The sequence below is a fragment of the Frankliniella occidentalis genome, unplaced genomic scaffold, assembly GCF_000697945.3.
Source record: "Frankliniella occidentalis isolate FOCC.00 unplaced genomic scaffold, Focc_3.1 Scaffold440, whole genome shotgun sequence".
Classification (NCBI taxonomy): domain Eukaryota; kingdom Metazoa; phylum Arthropoda; class Insecta; order Thysanoptera; family Thripidae; genus Frankliniella; species Frankliniella occidentalis.
The window spans coordinates 154,737-171,394 of record NW_026267559.1 but is presented as its reverse complement, the minus strand read 5'-3'; the positions used below and the strand labels follow the sequence as shown (position 1 = coordinate 171,394).

The window sequence follows — 16,658 nt, the reverse complement described above, 5'->3', positions numbered from 1 at the left end:
ATACCTGTTTTAAATTGAAACACAAGAAGAAAACAAAGTGAACTTATTGCCATTCATCTGCATTAGAAAAAAAATAAGGAAACGAAGTGAACTAATTGTAATTAATCTGAATCAGAAGAATGCTTACTCCTTTTCTTTCTTTGTTTACTTTTGTGTTTCTTTGATTTCTTGGAATGTTTCTTTTTCTTTTCACTGCGTGAGTCGCTATCATCGTGTTTCCTTTTCATTGATCTCTTGCGATGGCTGCTGGGTTCACTCGAATCGTCATCACTGTCTGAAGAATCAGAGGAATCTGATGAACTAGAACTTCTAGACCTTGATCTTGATCGATCCTTCTTCTTCTTCACTTTCTTCGATTTCTTTGCTTTCTTTTTCTTCTTCTTCTCTTTAATTTTGGCAAGGGCTGATTTAAGCTCTTCTTCACGCAATTTTGTTAATGGAGTTTCATAGTCTAAATCACTCTCACTACTGGTGCTGCTAACATCAAGAACAACTTCTTTACTGGGGTCAATCTAGAAAGAGATGAAAATAGTATGTAAGGAAAGAAACTCAGGAACGCAAAATGTACATTTAAAAATTAATACTACAGCAAACAACTTACTTTTATAAAATTTCTGCACTGAAATGTCAAGTGACCAGCATAGCCGCACTTTTTGCAAGCAGGACGAAGAGTTTCTTTGCCAGCGGGTACAATACGAGCTAACATATCAGGATCCATTTGAACAGCTTTACTCAAATGCACTAAAGCTAGAAAAACAACACAATTATTTCGAAGGTTAAGAGTTCCAATATGTACTTGTTAGCTTTGTCAAGGCTTTGTCCTGTAAGACAAACTTACCTAATGGAGGAAAAAAATTGCCCGCACGAATCAAGACGAAAGTAAATTGCGGTTCATTGGTTTTGTCTAAAAGCTTGTCAAAAACCAGGAAAGTTCGGACGTTTAAGGTACAGCCTGCAAAGCACGTAAAACGTAAAGTTGGTAGAAGTGATCAATGCCAACGCCTTCTGGAAAAACATATAGGAGCAAGCGCCAAGCCTGTAGCCAACGGTGGTGGTTTGTTGTTTACATATTTGAGTAGCGTCTTGTAATCGTAAATTTAATCTTTTAGCATCATGAAACTCGTAAGGTAAATGGAAGAAATATTCATTTTCTTGAAATCTACAATATTTGTGTTATCGTTCCGTACACTTGTTCCACTATATCACAGCTGAAATGTTTTGCATTGGATTGTGTTTAAGCCGGCTTTCGAAGTCCTCTTGACCGGCTTTAGAATACTGTTGTGAACATAATTATGAGTGTTCGTGCTACAAAAAATAGCAATTTTAATCAGGTTTATCTGCATACTTTTCTTAATATTCGTCGGCTTTTAAATTGTCTTACATTTATGAGACAACAATCATTATTTCTGTTAACCTTGAGAGGTTAGGTATCATCGTTGAAAACCGCTCTCATTCTTTGAAAAGCTAATTACTCTTTGTGAATCATCTTTTACGGTTCACCACCTTTCTAATTGTGCTCACTAGTCATCTGTTATGTTAGTCATATTTTTTTTGTTCCGTGAGGTTAAGAGTCTGATTTTGATGGTTGGAATTGATTGTGTTGCAGATTTTTGATGAAACTTAGTCATGAAACTGTCACTATTGAGCTCAAAAACGGAACACAGGTCCATGGGACTATTACAGGTAATGTCCACTTATTCTTATGACTGCTTATGACTGCTTCCATCATACACTTAATGACTAAATTTCCCATTACATTCTCAGGAGTTGATGTAGCTATGAACACACATCTGAAGGCTGTCAAAATGACTATAAAGAATCGTGATCCGGTTCAATTGGAGACCTTAAGTATTCGTGGCAACAACATCCGCTACTATATTTTACCAGACTCACTTCCTCTGGAAACACTACTGATTGATGATACTCCCAAAGGGAAAGCACGGAAGAAGGAGGCTGCACGCAGTAAGTTTAATCAAGTCCTTGTATATTCATTTAATGCATTATTCACGGATTACGTTCATTGAATTTTATTTTATTTTCAGCTGGTGGTGCTACTCGCGGAAGGGGTCGTGGAAGAGGTGGACGAGGCAGAGGCCCTCGAGGACGAGGCAGAGGGATGGGCCGCCGGTAGATCTTTTAGAGCAACCTTCATGTTCATCTGTGATTTTTTGGAGAAAATGTTCACTTGGATCTTGACTTGCGTTTTATGCAAGAGCAGAGTTTAAGTATGTGTGAAAGATCAAGAAGGAATGCTTTCTTGTTTCAATTTCTGTTATTCTAATTCTGAGTACCCTGTGCTGAGTTTGTCCACTCAGCAGATCATTTTCCCAGCCCATTTCATTAATTTTGTATTAACAATGATAATAATATTCAGTTTTGTCAGCTTACTTACATGAGAATCATTTTTGAATCATCTGATTCGCAGCTGGCTGAAATGAGTCCAGGCATTCCAAGATCTCCTATAATAGTCCACTAAATCAACTGAGAATTGCCGTTGGATATTCATTTAGCATTTTATTTATCATCTTTATTTGTAGACATTGCCGAAATCTGTGGGAAATTTATTTCCAAACTGTTCCTTTGCAGATAAGGTGTGATTTAAATAATGGTGTAATAAATAGTGGTGAATAAGCAAGTATCTTTTTTTCCCTTTTCCTATTTTGTATTCATTCAGTTATCACAGTTTTCTGTTGTTTACAAATTTATAGCACACTCTGTCCTGTTGAAGAGTTTCCATTATTGAAAAGTAGGTGTGCTGAGGTGACTGATTCTGATTTCTCCTTTTCCTTGTAACTCTGTCTGTTAAAACATCTGCAGCTCTTTCAGCAAGGGCTACAACAGCTGCATTTATATTTGCGCTGGGTAAAGATGGCATTACAGATGCATCCACTACATACAAATTCGAGGTTCCATGCACCCTGCAATGAAAGATTATTTGCAGTAAGTTTCAAGAACAGGGAAACTACCACTTCCGGTGGGCAGGTAAAACAACAAACAAACTTTTACCGAAATGATCTGTCCACCACAGCTGTCTTTTCAGGCCCCATTCGGCAGGTTCCTGCTGGGTGGTAAACTGTGTATGTAAGCATCCGAACATAGCACAACCAGTAGTCATGACTATCAAATTCATGCGTCTCACACCCTGGCATAGGTTTAGGATTAAGATGAGCCCCTAGTTTTGCCATTGCTTCAGTTTTAATTAACTTTTTAACAGCATAGATTCCTGAAAGGTTTTCATGTATGAAAGAACAGTTCTACTTCAGGGGTAATCTGTAATAAAATTACATAGAACTCAAAGTTACCTTCAACCAAAGTTTCAACATCTCTTGGATCTGACAGATACTTTGGGTTGATAAGTGGAGAGTCAAATGGATCCGCAGATTGTAGTTTAAGTTCCCCATGACTCCACGGATGGAGCAATATTACTAGAATAGTTATGCCAATGGCTTTATAATTATCAGTCTTGTGAGAAAAATATTGGTTCCATACCTAGAGAGTTGTATACACAAAAAAGAAATATTTAGGATTAACTAAAAATGGCATGTGTGAAAAAGAAAAAAAATATCCACCATGTCTAGAAATAGAATGGTACCTTATCTTGCAAACCCATATTGTGGCGCAAAAGTGACCCATCATCGAATGACTGACCAGCAGGTAAAACCAAGAGCTGAATATCTGGGGGATCTTCATTGGGGTCAGAGAAGCGAGTATATAGCAATCCGGTTACTTCACATCCTCCATGAGTTAATGGACCTAAAACAATCAAAATAGTTGCCCTTAACTAATTGACAAGTTCGGAAGTGATAGGTCTGAGATCTTCTCTCGCTTAAGATGAAAAGAATACTAATACTGGAAAATCAGTCACCTTTTCCTTTGAAGACATAGTCCCAAAAGGACGAGGGATGAACTAAATTGGAAAGACTGAGGGCTAGCGAGGCATTCAGTAGAACAAGATCACTTCCTGTTGAGGCATGATCTTGAAGGTTTTTACCCACATAAGGAGAGGAAATTTTCACGGGAATCTACAAAATAGAAGGAAGCTGTAAGATTTGGGCGATTTTAGAAAATTAAAATAATAAATTGTTAAAATTGACTAACACCAATCTCAGAGAGGTGATCAGCTGGCCCTATACCAGATTGTAGAAGAATTTTAGGAGATCCAATAGCACCAGCAGAGAGAATCACACCATGCCTACATTCAGCATGGTGTTGACCATCAGCATTATAAAACACTACTCCCTTGACTTCATTGTGTTGATCTACAACAACCTGTATAAGAAAATAAGAGATACAAGGACATCAAATGCCGCAATTTGTAAAAATAACAGCTTCATGACAAGGGTTATTGTGGGTGGTGATTCACGCTTAAGTATATGACCACAATGTGGCCAATTTCAAAACAGTGTGAAAGGAACCTTACCTGACTAACATGAGAATTTGTTCTCACATGAAGATTAGGCAATTTTCCAGCATAAAGAAATGCAGCATCAGCAGAGAAGCGAGCACCGTTCAATGTATTTGTTTGTACTTCCATAAAGCCAGCATGGGACATGGTGTTCAGATCTCCAACAAAGTATCCTAATTCCTTTGCTGCATTTAATACTGCATCAGACAGTTCTGATTTCATGGGCATATCAGACACAGGCAACCACCCATCAGAATTATGGTAAGAGGCTTAAAATACAATGAACAACTTTAGAAAAGTGTAATTTAAAAGTATCATTTTTTCTTTTTTAATTAGGCCAAACTCACAATCATTTTTGTAGCAACCTAACTGGAGCTCTGATTTTTTAAAATAGTGTAACATACTAGCTTGAGAGTATTCCCAACTTTTCCAGTCTTTTTCATGTCCTCTCAGGTATACCATGTTGTTCAAGCGGCCAGATCCACCCAACACTCGACCTCGTGGCCACAAACTCACCTGAAAAATAAATTGGATTATAAGAATTTAGCTGTATTAGAGTTATTTGAACAGGTTATTTTTTTTTTTAATGTTCCTCACTCTGTTATTGAAAGCTCCGCATGAGTGTGTTTGGGACACAGTGGAATAGGACCAATCCAAATCAGTTCGCTGCCAAAGTGGCCCAAAGATAGGGATGTCAACAGTTCCCAAGGTGGCCCACCATGGAGGAGGGCCTCCTGCTTCCAATAATAAAATATTAAAACCATTTTGCGCTAATCTACCAGCTACTGTGGATCCTGCTGAACCTCCTCCGACTGTAATTAATACATTTAGAACAATTTTAACAATTTCAGGGAAATAATCTGAAGTAAAAACAGAGAATGAATGAAATACTGACCAACAATGTAGTCATACAAAACATTACTCTCACTTCTTTTGAGGGAAAACCGCTCTAAGATGAAATTACTCCAGGTCGATATGGATATAAGAATGCTCAAAACCAGAGCCCCAAGCCTGAATACCAGACCAAGCAGCAACATTATGCTCAGTAAGAGCTCTTCTGCTAAAAGTACGAACGGAGCTACTACTTGACAGTAAAGCGTTATGGAGATAAAGCCTCTTTAGCATTGACATTCTAACCCCGGATGTAGCTGCTGCAGACCATTTTGCACATATGCCCGACCTTGCAACGATGCGACAATGATAAGAAGAGGGCAAAGGAGGCCATTATCTTAGAACCGGCAGAATACGGGCAAAGAGGGAAATGAAGGAACAGCTTTACAGCATCATGTACAGAAAGAATGGGATGTATGATTAAAGCGCCCAGCGTCAACTGTCAACTTGACTTGCACCAGCTGGTCTGGTACTACGGCGGCACGCACGGGCGCGCCGGGCGCCGGCGCGGGAGAATGAGGGGAGGGGGAGGGGAGTCAACAACATCAACAACCAATCGACCAGCGCACCAGTGGACCATGTGCCTCGTTTGTCAGCGAAAGAATAGTGATTTCTTACTGTTTTAGTTTTAGTCCGGAACCGAAATGTTTACTAAATCGAAGCTTAAAGAAGTGTTCGTATTATGACAATTTTTAATTTCACTTGTTATTACTTATTAAGTGTTATTTTTATGTAAACTATGCAATACATAACCTAAACTTTGTTTCAAATATTGTTAACACTCTTTCCTCTTGACATTGTAGATTTGAAGTAGAAAGCAAGTTTGGGGCTATTTTTACCGGTGGCTCAGTGCAGGTGAACACTCTGTTATCATTTTTTGTCTCTTACATTTTTTTCTCTTTTCTTCAAAATGTTATTATTAATTTTCAACTAACATTATATTTTCTCCAAATTTTCCAGTGGACCTCGGACGGCAAACTTCTTTTTTGTCAGTGTGGATCATCAATCAATCTATTAGATGTTGATTCTGGACAAATTGCTGGATCTCTTGGGTGCACAGACGATGATGATATTACTGCTTCCGATGACATTGTGACGTCATTTGCCCTGAGTGCTGATGACCAACATGTAGTCTCGAGCCACAAAAGTGGTCTATTCCGACTGTGGCACATCCCTGGTATAAATTGCCCAATCTTGTACATTTTATTTTACTTTTTAATCTTTTAGTGCCAGCTGTAATGTTAATTTCCCTTAAATGCCTTCTCTCTTTCTAGAAAGAAAAGTAATAAAATTATGGAAAAGTGTACATAAAGGTCCTGTTGCCAAACTTGCATTGACAGCCAGTGGTACACTGTTAGCCAGTGGAGGTTCAGACTCTAGTGTTCGTCTCTGGGATTTGGTCCATCAATCATGTACCCACAACTTAATAGGAGTGCAAGGTGTTATCAGGTAAGTGAGTTAAGTTGAATTTCAGTTTATTCTTTTTATGCATTTTTCAAACAGTTTGTTCATGACTCAGTGTGCTAACTTTCCATCCTGAAAAATCTCGGAAGCTTCTGTTGGGAGCTGCTGACGATGCTACTATTGTTGGATGGGATGTTGAGACAGGCAAACCAAGCCTCACCTTGAAAGGCCATTTCAGCAGAGTGTGTGCATTAACTATCCACAATGACAACAATCATGTTATCAGGTGACAGAATTTGTTTTCTATTATTAATTTTTACAATATCAAATTATTCAAAAAAAAAAAATAACAAGAAAAAACAACTATTTAGATGATTTATCTATCTATTGCAGTTGTGGACGTGATAAAGTTGTCATTTTGTGGAATCTCAACGAGCAGTGTGCTGTGAGCACTATTCCCCTGTATGAAGGCCTAGAAGGTCTTGTTTTGCTTCCTAAAGGGATTTCACTTCCAGGAATTAAAAATAAAGTAGCAAATGATATGTGTGTAGCTGTTGCAGGGGAAAGAGGTGAGGTGCTATGTACTGTTTGAGAAGTTGTTTTTATCAACTCTGCTAGACTCAATTAATTTCTAATTCTTGTCTTTAATGTTTAGGTGTTATCCGAATCTGGGATTTGTCTGCTTCTAAAGAAATTTTTGTCCAGACAAATTCATTAGTGTTGAAGGCTAAAGAGGAGGGTAGCTTAGCAATTACTCAACTCCTTTGGAACCCTGACCGTAGTACTTTGGGAGTGGTTTCAGTGGACCACAATATTATACTGCACAACATAGATACTTTTCAGTGTATTAAACAGGTATTACTATTACTGTTCTCTTATTATTATCACTTTAATTTTACCAACTATGTAGATACTATACATTTGTTCATGTTGCCTAATTTTATTTTTTCCATTTATTAGTTTGTTGGCTTTAGTGATGAAATTCTTGACATTGGTTTCCTTGGTAATGACGATTCTCACATGGCTGTTGCTACAAACAGTACTAATGTAGCTCTGTATCGTGTTTCCGATATGAGTTGCTCCTTATTGCAAGGACATACTGATCTTGTTTTGGGACTTGCAACATCAAAGGTCAATCCTAAACTCCTTGTTTCTTGTGCAAAGGTATGAAGTGTACTAACTGCTCCTTTGAATTTGAATTTGACTTAATTATCTAATGTTTCCTTTGGTCATTCATTGGTCTTTTGTAACAGAAATATTCTTTTTGAAATGTTTAGGATTACAGTGTGAGAGTATGGTATTTAACAGATGATGGAACCACAGCTAAATGTGTTGGTCATGGTCAACGTCACACTGCTGCTGTTGGTGCTGTTCACTTCGGCCAACTATCTTGTGAGATATTTGCCTCAGCTGGTCAAGACAACTGCCTCAAATTATGGAAGCTACCCTCTAAATTTTCTGAAGGTTATTGCTGCGTTAGCTAAGATACTCCATGTTTCTACTTTATCATAGTTTTAAGTTCTGTTATTCTTTTTCCTCACTGACTTAATCCACCCCCCCCCCCCCCCCCCCCTCACAGATGTGCAGCCAGCTGTGCTAAATGCAACTTGTACTCAAATAGCACATCAAAAAGACATAAACAGTGTTTGTTTTTCACCCAATGATAAATTGATTGCAACTGGATCTCAAGACAAAACAGCAAAGGTGGTTACTAATTTTAATAGTAGACTTCGGGTCTTTAACCATTTATCTATCTGAAATGTTTAAATATCTTATTTTCCATCCTGTCAAGATTTGGAGTGCAGAAGACCTTTCTCTTGTTGGTGTGCTACGAGGACACCGAAGGGGTGTATGGTGTGTGAGGTTCTCCCCTGCAGATCAAATGTTGTTAACGACATCTGCTGACTGCACCATGCGACTTTGGTCTCTTCAAGATTTAAGTTGTATCAAGGTAGATTATTCTATTTGTTTTGTTTTGTGATTTTGTTGAATTCCTCTTAAGTTGTTGGTGTCTATTGCAGAGTTTTGAAGGCCATGATTCATCAGTGGTACGAGGCGAATTTTTAACATCTGGTACACAATTAGTCACAGGAGGTGCTGATGGCTTACTTAAACTATGGACAATTAAATCAGGGGAGTGCGTATTTACTCTTGACGAGCACAATGGACGAATTTGGGCTTTAGCTGGTGTGTACTTGAATCAATTGAGTTCTTACTTTAGTTAATATTCCTATTTTTGGTATATTTTATCTATTTACTGTTTCTCTTACTATTCTTCCGGCCCTACAGTATCAGCAAATGAGAGTTCCATTGTGACTGGTGGAGCAGACTCTTTGTTGGTAAAATGGAAAGATGTTACCGCAGAAAAAAGAAAAGCAGCCATTGAAGAAAGTGAAAAGCTTACAATCCAAGAACAGCAGCTTTCTAATCTAATCAATAATAACGAACTTCTTAAAGCTCTTAAATTAGCTCTAAGGCTTCAAAGACCCCACCAGTGTCTCACATTAGTTCAAGGTATGTAAAATCCTACCCAATTATTGAAATATAGTGTAATTTTTGTTCCAGCTTAGAATATCATAATAATTCTTGTATACTTTCATTTTAGGAATTCTGAAAAAGGGTGACATTCAAGGATTGAGTGAAACTGTATGCCAGCTCAGCCCAAGTCAACAAGAAGATTTACTAAAGTATGCAGTTCTATGGAACTCAAATGGGAAACACTGCTACACAGCTCAGGTATTTCTTTTGTAGCTAATAAGCTATTAAATTTATTTCTTAATTTTTTTAAATACGTTCATTAATGAGAATACAATTTTACCACCAGGCACTATTATCTGTCCTGTTAGAAGAGATATCTTCTGGAAAATTACGCTTGGAAGGTCTACGCAGTACTTTAGAGGGTCTCTTACCATACACTGATAGGCACTTGAGGCGACTTTCTGAACTTCAACAGGATCTTCATTTGCTAGCTTTCACTGCGAATTGTATGCAGCCTCATGCTTCATGAAAAATGTTACCAAATGCAGTTTTATCATTTGATGTTTAAAAATTGTCTTTAATTTAAAAAACTGATGAACACGACACTTAATAAAAGTTGAAAATCAGTGCGTCTGTGCTTTCCTTCCACTTCTACCACTAAAATGGTAAACCTATCAGAATAACCTAAGAGGATTTAAAATGATCCATATTTACAAGTGAATCAAAATTGTGAAGAGCAATAGCTCATTCTTCAAAACTAAGACCAAAAACAAAACCAAACCTACAAAAACTCAATTTTTAAAAAATACCGCCGTAGCTACGGAGGCTCCGGAAGCAGCTTTTGATTCATGGAAGGCGCCGCTGGTCCGCTGAATGTTTGGTGGTGGTGTGGTGGTGGTGGAGCTGAAGACCGGAGTACCGAAAAGTGGAAAAGTGAACATTTGTTTTGCGTGGTTTTATTTCCAGTCGTAATTTCGTCGAATTATGCTTTAAAATCTGAAAATCTAACATCTTGACTACCATGGAATCAGAACCTCCGAAAAGTGTGCTCGAGAAGGAATTCTCAGATATAGACGCCGACGGTGCTTGGCCGCTCATCTTTCAGGTAGCCTCTATGTTCTCAATTTTCCTGTTCGTTTCACATTTATCTCTTCAAGCTCACTACCTTGGCCACGATAAAGCTTTTGCGCTCAATTTGATATCATTATTAGTTATGAAATTGCTGTTGCTGCTGCTTTATGTCACTACCGTGCCTAATGATGTTTAGGCTATGTTTACCTCTTTAGCCTACTAATTACCTGCATTTGTTTGGGCACAAGTACATTTTTTATGTACATAAGTTTTAATATTTTCGTTCTTTTCTTATCGATCTCTCCATATCATTATGAGTTTACCATTGCAAGTTGATCTGATGTCTGGAAAATTGGATTCTGAGGTGCTAATGAATTGCTACTTTCCACTCCGATATTCATGTGAACCAATGAAATTCCTTTCCACATGTGTGGCTGTGGATTATTTTCTCCTTGTCCATTTGCCACAAGCTGAGTCCTTGCTTATTCTTTTGTAGTTACGTTCAAGAATGCGTGTGTGTGGGTGTTCTTTACCTCTCAATCTATATTTCTATATTTACATTTCCTGAATAAATGCGGTGGGATTTGTGATACAACACGTTAATGTATCTCTTTTGCATTTCAAAATCTCACTAACTGTGTAATTTTTTTAGCACATACGCACCGAATGTTTAAACCATGATTTCTCTACGAATGAGGCCAAAAAGAAACATAATGTGTGTTTAAACCGATATAGAGATGTAATTCCATACGACCACAGCCGCATTGTTCTCAACAGAGGTCCATGCGAATATATAAATGCCAATCTTGTCAAGGTATGTTCTATTTCAATCAATTTTTAAAATTTCTAATCTTTGTCTTATTGTCTACTTCCAGTACTTTGATGTGATTGAAATTTTGTGTTTTGTCATGTAGATGGAAAAAGCCAGGCGGCAATACATTCTCACACAAGGCCCACTGCCGACAACCACAGGTCATTTCTGGCTCATGGTCTGGGAACAGAAATGCAAAGCAATTGTGATGCTGAATAGGATTATTGAAAAAAAGCAGGTAGGCTGCTGATCTCACTTGTTGCTTTTGAGATGGCAAAAGTAAAGTTGTTACATGTGATCTTTTGTTTTAGATAAAATGTCATCAATACTGGCCTGATGGGAAACATCCTGGAGTTGATGATATGTTGGATCTGCCAGATGTTGGCTTGCAAGTGTGTCACCTGTCTGAGAAAACTGAAGAATCATATTATATTACTAGAGTCTTCAGGTAAAAATTGTCTTTTATGTAGAAGAACAAAGTATTTTTGACATCCATTTTATGTCCATCAAAATGTACATTCTGAATTTTGTATTTTTGTTTAATTCCATTTTTGTTTTTGTTTTTTTGTTTTCTATGATCTTAGGCTGACAGACATTGCAAGTGGAGAAAGCAGAGAAGTTCTCCAGTTCCATTACATGACATGGCCGGACTTTGGGGTACCCCAGAGCCCTACTGTGTTCTTACGATTTCTCTCAATTGTTCGAAAAAGTGGAGCTCTGGATTCTGACGTAGGGCCTGCAATTGTTCATTGTTCAGCAGGAATAGGTCGATCTGGGACTTTTTGCTTGGTGGATTCATGCCTAGTCTTGGTACGTTGTTGGACCTGTACCCCTCTTGGAATTTAAAATAACATTGACTTGTCTGTATAATTTGTCTAATACTTTTAATTGCAGATGGAAGAGTATGGGGCTGAAGGTGTAAATGTTAGAGAAATTTTATTAGAAATGCGTCGGTACCGTATGGGCCTAGCTCAAACACCAGATCAGTTACGATTTTCTTATCTTGCAATTATAAAGGGCCATAATGATGGTCTAGAGGTAGATGATGTGGTAAGCAAGTCATTTCCTCCAGAAGCATTTTTATCAAAACTGGACGTATGCAATATAATATGGACAATTAATCATTATTTTCTATTTACTTTCATAGGAATGTGAAGACAATGATGTAGAGCTAGAGAATCAAGAAAATCACACAGATGAACCACCTCCTTTGCCACCTGCTAGGGTAGATTCCCTGATTACAAGACCAACTGCTCCAAGCATAGGTTCTCCACCATCTTCCCCTGATGAAGATTCTGTTTCAGAAGCAGATAGGTATGGGTTTGAATCACACAATATCTAAGTACTTTGTCACTGGTAATGTTTTCCACATGATTTCTTTTTGTATTTTAGCAGTGATGAGTCTGATTCTTCTGATGCCCCCACAAGGCCTCTACCAACTGAACCATACAGTGAAAGCATGCAAACTGATTCAGTCTCCTCTGAGCCGCCTAGTAGGCCCCTTCCTGAGTTGCCTGAACACATGAGCTCTTCAGATGAAGGTTCTCTTGATGTGAATTCAAGCCCAGACAGCCCTGTTCTTAGTGAGAGAAGTGAAAGGTATAGTTTCTCCGCAGTCTTTTTACCGTCTTTTTCTGTTGGCTTTTTGTCATCTATAATGTACACTTTTTCATATATTTTTGTTTCAGTGACGATGGTTTACGGAAGCGACGGAAGGTTGAGCGAGCCGAGCGGAAGGGGAAAATGCAGGAGAGACTTCAGGGCATGAAGAGGAAACAGCAGCAGGCAGATGATTGGCAGAAATTGAAGAGGTCTATATTTCAGCCAATGAATATTGGCCTCGCTATCTTGGTCTTGGGGGGAGGGGCATTGGTTTATTCTTATTATGCCAGCCGTTCTTAAGTGCATAGGTATTGGGTAGAAACTGTGGAGCTGGTTGCCTCATCCCTGTACCATTCTCATTTTCGTGGTCATTTAAAAACAATCAACTCTTGTTTTCAAAGAGTTACCTATTTGCTTTCACCTCCCTTTGATATTTTGTTGTTGCTTTTTTCACTTGTTGAGTCATGCATTCCCGGACCATTTTTTTTTTTTTACTTCAGTGCTCTGAAACTGGACTACTGTGATCTGCATTATCGAATTAGCTCTATCATTCCCATGTTGCATTTTTTAATTCTGATTTTCTTCTTGAGATTTCACTGTGAAACCAATGTAGGTCAGCAGTATATCTTAGTCAACTTGATCAATTTATTTTAAAGACTTTTAATCAATCAAATTGTCTGCAGTGTTTTTCTTATCAATTCTGAGAAAACTTTTCCAGATTTATTGTGTTTGGGTTCTAGCTGCCTTTTGGTTCAATGTTTATTTCAAATTAGTTTAGTCTAATTTTGCACTGGGTCCAAGCATTATTCCAAACTTATGTTGTTTGCCTCCTTTGCCTGTCTCTTTGCTGTCCTTTTGGCTGGTTTATTTTAGAGTGCCATCACTAGTAGATTTTTAGTATATTCTCATATAAATATATATCTATATATATTTTTATAGCAATTAATAACTCAAGTTCCATCATTTATGTTTCTTAGAGTAGCCTGTGTGATTCCCACTCTCATATTGACACATCTTGGTAATGGATGCGGTAGACACAGTATTTTTCTCCCTCGCATGAAAGGGTCAAAGTTTATCTGAACAGAAGCACAGGTTCTTCATTTTTACACTGGGCTTGTAAGAACTTAGTCTGCTTTCATAAACAAGACGTCTCAATATTTCTGTCAACTTGCTCTAATATTTAATTCTGAGAGCTGACCGCAGCAACTATGATGGAAACATGAGTTTATTTTGAGTTTTCTCTCAGCTCTACATGTTGTTCTTTCTTTTTTTTTTCCCCCTTACCGTCTTCTGTTATTTACAATGTCTAACAGATAACTCATGAGTATGTCAAGGAGAGTTTCATGTTTTTTTTATAGAAATATGTTGCTGAGTGTGGAGGCCACTGTCTATTTACCACTTTGGTATTTGGTTCTGTTCTCGTCCCTGTTGAATCCATGTTGGGTACTTTCTGTCCTCAAGTAACTAATCAACCACCCCTGAATCATGACTTCAGTTCATATAGTAGATGTCTTTTGGAAAATTTTGGCTGAAGTATTGTTTATTATTCTGCATTTTGTACTCAAGCAGTAAAGTTCTTGAAAGTAAAGTGCATATAAGGTCTTCCTTGTATAGCATTATCCGGCAATTTTGTTGGTGCCATTTGAATCTGCATTTAAAGCGAAAACTTAGTGTTTGCTGTGTGGTATATTGCCGCAAGCATGGGCAGAGTTGTAAGCGGCTTTTACTGTGTCTACCAGAGAGCAAGTGTAACTAATTCCTAACCAGGAGTTAACTGAGTTAACAGGTGTGTGTATTTTTACTTACCGGTATATATCTTATACTTCATGACCGTTGACAATTTCCTTTTACTTTAATTTTTGAAATTTGAACCAGTTTTGAGAGATTGAATGAAGCTCTAAGTCTAGAGGGCATTTCACTATGACAAATGTGTGAATGTCTACCAACAAAGTTTTCTCTGTATTTAAGAAAACAATCAAAAAGGTTTGTTTTTTTTTTCAGGGGGGGGGGGGGGGCCTTGATCTAAAAGCCTACATGTACTTTTGATCAGAAAGTAAAGAAAAGTTATCACGGAAACTTTACTTTGGGAAGCATTTCATAATTACCGATTCCTATTAAATGTGTGATGTAAGGGTTAAAAAAGAAAATTTGTTGGAACCTGTGCTTTTTGGATTAGTAATGATGGTCACTACCATAAGATTATATGTTTCATAGGGTTAAAGTGGGATCAAATTTCTGTGATTTCAAGGTCTTTTTCATTGTTTGCATGTGTGGTGTAAGGCACTCCACTGGTTTGCACCCAAAAATGATGACACTTCTTACCTTTTAGTAAAATAAGGTCGTAATTCTTATCCATTCATTAGTAGTAACTGTTGTTGGATGGGGTGTTGTCAGTCTGGTTAAAGATTTAAAATTTTCTGGCACACTAACCACTTTGAAGGTTAGTGTGATCTTTCTGCTAGCTGTCCCTGCTCAAAAGGAGAAAAAAATCAAACTTATTTAACAACTGAAAAATTATATTTTTTGATGGGGTAGCTGTACATGGTAGGTCTATTTTTTCAATTTCATTAGACATTAATTACAGTTAGTCCAATTTTCATGTCACACTTGTGTGAGGTATGAACTGATTCAAATTCCTTCTTTGAATATAAGCCCTTATAATAATAGAATATTATTCAAGCCTTTTTCAGGAAGCATTACACATTTTTTACCTCCCTTCGGAAAATTTTGGAAACTTGTGTCTTCATGTCATAGACTTCTTCATTTTAGTTTGTTTTTCTTGTCTCTTTAATTGTACAGTTATGTTTCTTTCCGAGAGGAAAAGAACACTATTAAGTTTATGCCCGAAACTTGCTGACGATTCATAATTTTATTTTGACTTCAATATTATTTTTTGTAACTCCGCAGTGCCATCATCAGCCTTCTTGCCTTTATTTAATATATGTGTGGTGAGGTATGTGTGCTTTTGGCACAAGCAAGAAATACAGTGCTCACATCCTCTGGTAGTTTCTATCTCTACATATCTTCTAGATTTCGTATGACAAAACCAACTGTGTACTCATACACTTTTGTTCAGTAAATTGGTGTAAAAATTTTGAGATATATTAGAAGTAATTTCAACTTCTTGCAAAATTAGCTGAAAAATAAACTAGAAACTTTTTATGAGGCCTCTGCGTTTTGAGTTCCATTAGTAATCATGATCATGTTAGATTTCAATATCTGATCTCACCATTCTATATTTCAGTGAAATGATTGTGAACAGTCCCATGTGGCCAACACAATATTCTAAGGGTTTTCATAAACCTTTCCTAGCTTGAGTTTGCGGTAACAGTTTATTCCAGCCTTTTACCTTCCAGATCATCAAAAGTTGCGAGACTTCAGGACATCAGCGATAGTACTACAAGTGATTAAGAAAAACAAATACACATCAGGATCAGAGAAAAAAAACACTGAAGTACTGCTTATATATTGTATACCCCACAGAAGATTACGAAGATATAGCAGTTAAAATTTGCTAATACGTAAGTGAGTATAAAGTGCGTTTTGAAATGCATTTTTAGTATGCCAGGCTCTTCATAATACAGTTGTTCTCAACTTGCCTCACAGTTTAATTGCTAAAATGCTTTTTCCTTCCGTTAATTATTTTGCTGTCTGTATAGAGATGTGAGCTCCTCACAACTGGTGTGAGTAATTTTAAAGCATTTAAATATTAGATATCAACAAAACTACCTAATTCCAGTTTCAGTGCGCGAATAGCAATAAATTAATCCTATCATCAATTTTATCTTGACACAGAAAATAATTTGTCATATTTGTCAGAGTAGTCACAATCTCTTTGAAAATCAATTGGAATGTGATGATTTTACATGGTTTTACTGTACCTGATGGTTCAAACTTAAAGTAGGATGAATAATAAAGTTAAAGAAAATGTTGAAATTGTCTATCCTTTAGAAACTGTCTCTCTCCTGCTTAGATTAATACAACCTGCAGCAACAT

General features: G+C 37.3%; 5 protein-coding genes across 9 annotated transcripts; 3 read left to right on the top strand and 2 right to left on the bottom strand.

Annotated features, from left to right (window-relative positions):
* Window positions 1-66: 66 nt before the first annotated feature.
* Window positions 67-982, bottom strand: LOC113215013 (protein SREK1IP1-like). Its single transcript, XM_026434564.2, has 3 exons — window positions 839-982; window positions 602-747; window positions 67-512 (listed from the first exon to the last, which is right to left on the bottom strand). The coding sequence occupies exons 2-3, from the start codon at window positions 716-718 to the stop codon at window positions 102-104; spliced, it is 528 nt and encodes a 175-aa protein (XP_026290349.1). The 5' UTR covers window positions 719-747; window positions 839-982; the 3' UTR covers window positions 67-101.
* Window positions 978-2,635, top strand: LOC113215014 (probable small nuclear ribonucleoprotein Sm D1). 3 transcript variants are annotated; one of them, XM_026434566.2, is made up of 4 exons: window positions 978-1,127; window positions 1,607-1,683; window positions 1,765-1,962; window positions 2,043-2,635. In XM_026434566.2, exons 1-4 carry the CDS (start codon window positions 1,114-1,116, stop codon window positions 2,129-2,131), a joined length of 378 nt encoding a protein of 125 aa, XP_026290351.1. In that variant the 5' UTR covers window positions 978-1,113; the 3' UTR covers window positions 2,132-2,635. The 3 variants fall into 3 exon arrangements, with proteins under 3 accessions (XP_026290351.1, XP_026290352.1, XP_052130751.1); XM_026434567.2 differs by lacking the exon at window positions 978-1,127 and adding an exon at window positions 1,188-1,331; XM_052274791.1 differs by lacking the exon at window positions 978-1,127 and adding an exon at window positions 1,401-1,422.
* LOC113215009 (glucose dehydrogenase [FAD, quinone]) lies at window positions 2,495-5,757 on the bottom strand. Its single transcript, XM_026434553.2, has 10 exons — window positions 5,301-5,757; window positions 5,003-5,217; window positions 4,753-4,921; window positions 4,421-4,674; window positions 4,099-4,269; window positions 3,866-4,022; window positions 3,593-3,753; window positions 3,303-3,489; window positions 3,007-3,223; window positions 2,495-2,918 (listed from the first exon to the last, which is right to left on the bottom strand). Exons 1-10 carry the CDS (start codon window positions 5,440-5,442, stop codon window positions 2,678-2,680), a joined length of 1,914 nt encoding a protein of 637 aa, XP_026290338.1. The 5' UTR covers window positions 5,443-5,757; the 3' UTR covers window positions 2,495-2,677.
* A 46-nt stretch (window positions 5,758-5,803) lies between these two features.
* LOC113215015 (transducin beta-like protein 3) lies at window positions 5,804-9,807 on the top strand. Its single transcript, XM_052274786.1, has 15 exons — window positions 5,804-5,969; window positions 6,100-6,151; window positions 6,257-6,473; window positions 6,571-6,745; window positions 6,816-6,986; window positions 7,094-7,269; window positions 7,356-7,555; window positions 7,661-7,864; window positions 7,978-8,164; window positions 8,280-8,404; window positions 8,493-8,651; window positions 8,722-8,887; window positions 8,990-9,214; window positions 9,306-9,436; window positions 9,525-9,807. Exons 1-15 carry the CDS (start codon window positions 5,941-5,943, stop codon window positions 9,705-9,707), a joined length of 2,400 nt encoding a protein of 799 aa, XP_052130746.1. The 5' UTR covers window positions 5,804-5,940; the 3' UTR covers window positions 9,708-9,807.
* A 233-nt stretch (window positions 9,808-10,040) lies between these two features.
* On the top strand, window positions 10,041-16,598 carry LOC113215007 (tyrosine-protein phosphatase non-receptor type 2). Of its 3 annotated transcripts, XM_026434552.2 has the most exons (10): window positions 10,042-10,283; window positions 10,902-11,063; window positions 11,164-11,298; window positions 11,372-11,508; window positions 11,645-11,870; window positions 11,955-12,110; window positions 12,208-12,374; window positions 12,453-12,659; window positions 12,749-12,871; window positions 16,019-16,598. In XM_026434552.2, the coding sequence occupies exons 1-10, from the start codon at window positions 10,200-10,202 to the stop codon at window positions 16,071-16,073; spliced, it is 1,452 nt and encodes a 483-aa protein (XP_026290337.1). In that variant the 5' UTR covers window positions 10,042-10,199; the 3' UTR covers window positions 16,074-16,598. The 3 variants fall into 3 exon arrangements, with proteins under 3 accessions (XP_026290336.1, XP_026290337.1, XP_026290335.1); XM_026434551.2 differs by lacking the exon at window positions 16,019-16,598 and having other exon boundaries at window positions 10,041-10,283; window positions 12,456-12,659; window positions 12,749-15,828; XM_026434550.2 differs by lacking the exon at window positions 16,019-16,598 and having other exon boundaries at window positions 12,749-15,828.
* Window positions 16,599-16,658: the final 60 nt, after the last annotated feature.

Bases quoted from the DNA above. Each gene is read 5' to 3' on its own strand.
- LOC113215015 (XM_052274786.1), top strand. From the start codon at position 5,941: ATGTTTACTAAATCGAAGCTTAAAGAAGT. The intron at 8,405-8,492 runs GTGGTTACTAAT...CATCCTGTCAAG, and splicing joins CTCAAGACAAAACAGCAAAG to ATTTGGAGTGCAGAAGACCT. The intron at 9,215-9,305 runs GTATGTAAAATC...CTTTCATTTTAG, and splicing joins GTGTCTCACATTAGTTCAAG to GAATTCTGAAAAAGGGTGAC.
- LOC113215007 (XM_026434550.2), top strand. From the start codon at position 10,200: ATGGAATCAGAACCTCCGAAAAGTGTGCTCGAGAAGGAATTCTCAGAT. The intron at 11,299-11,371 runs GTAGGCTGCTGA...CTTTTGTTTTAG, and splicing joins GGATTATTGAAAAAAAGCAG to ATAAAATGTCATCAATACTG. The intron at 12,111-12,207 runs GTAAGCAAGTCA...TTACTTTCATAG, and splicing joins GTCTAGAGGTAGATGATGTG to GAATGTGAAGACAATGATGT.
- LOC113215014 (XM_026434566.2), top strand. The intron at 1,684-1,764 runs GTAATGTCCACT...TTACATTCTCAG, and splicing joins GGTCCATGGGACTATTACAG to GAGTTGATGTAGCTATGAAC. The intron at 1,963-2,042 runs GTAAGTTTAATC...TTTTATTTTCAG, and splicing joins GAAGAAGGAGGCTGCACGCA to CTGGTGGTGCTACTCGCGGA.
- LOC113215013 (XM_026434564.2), bottom strand. From the start codon at position 718: ATGGATCCTGATATGTTAGCTCGTATTGTACCCGCTGGCAAAGAAACT. The intron at 513-601 runs GTAAGTTGTTTG...ATCTCTTTCTAG, and splicing joins AGTGCAGAAATTTTATAAAA to ATTGACCCCAGTAAAGAAGT.
- LOC113215009 (XM_026434553.2), bottom strand. From the start codon at position 5,442: ATGTTGCTGCTTGGTCTGGTATTCAGGCTTGGGGCTCTGGTTTTGAGC. The intron at 4,675-4,752 runs GTGAGTTTGGCC...TTGTATTTTAAG, and splicing joins AGGTTGCTACAAAAATGATT to CCTCTTACCATAATTCTGAT. The intron at 3,754-3,865 runs GTGACTGATTTT...TGATTGTTTTAG, and splicing joins CTATGTCTTCAAAGGAAAAG to GTCCATTAACTCATGGAGGA.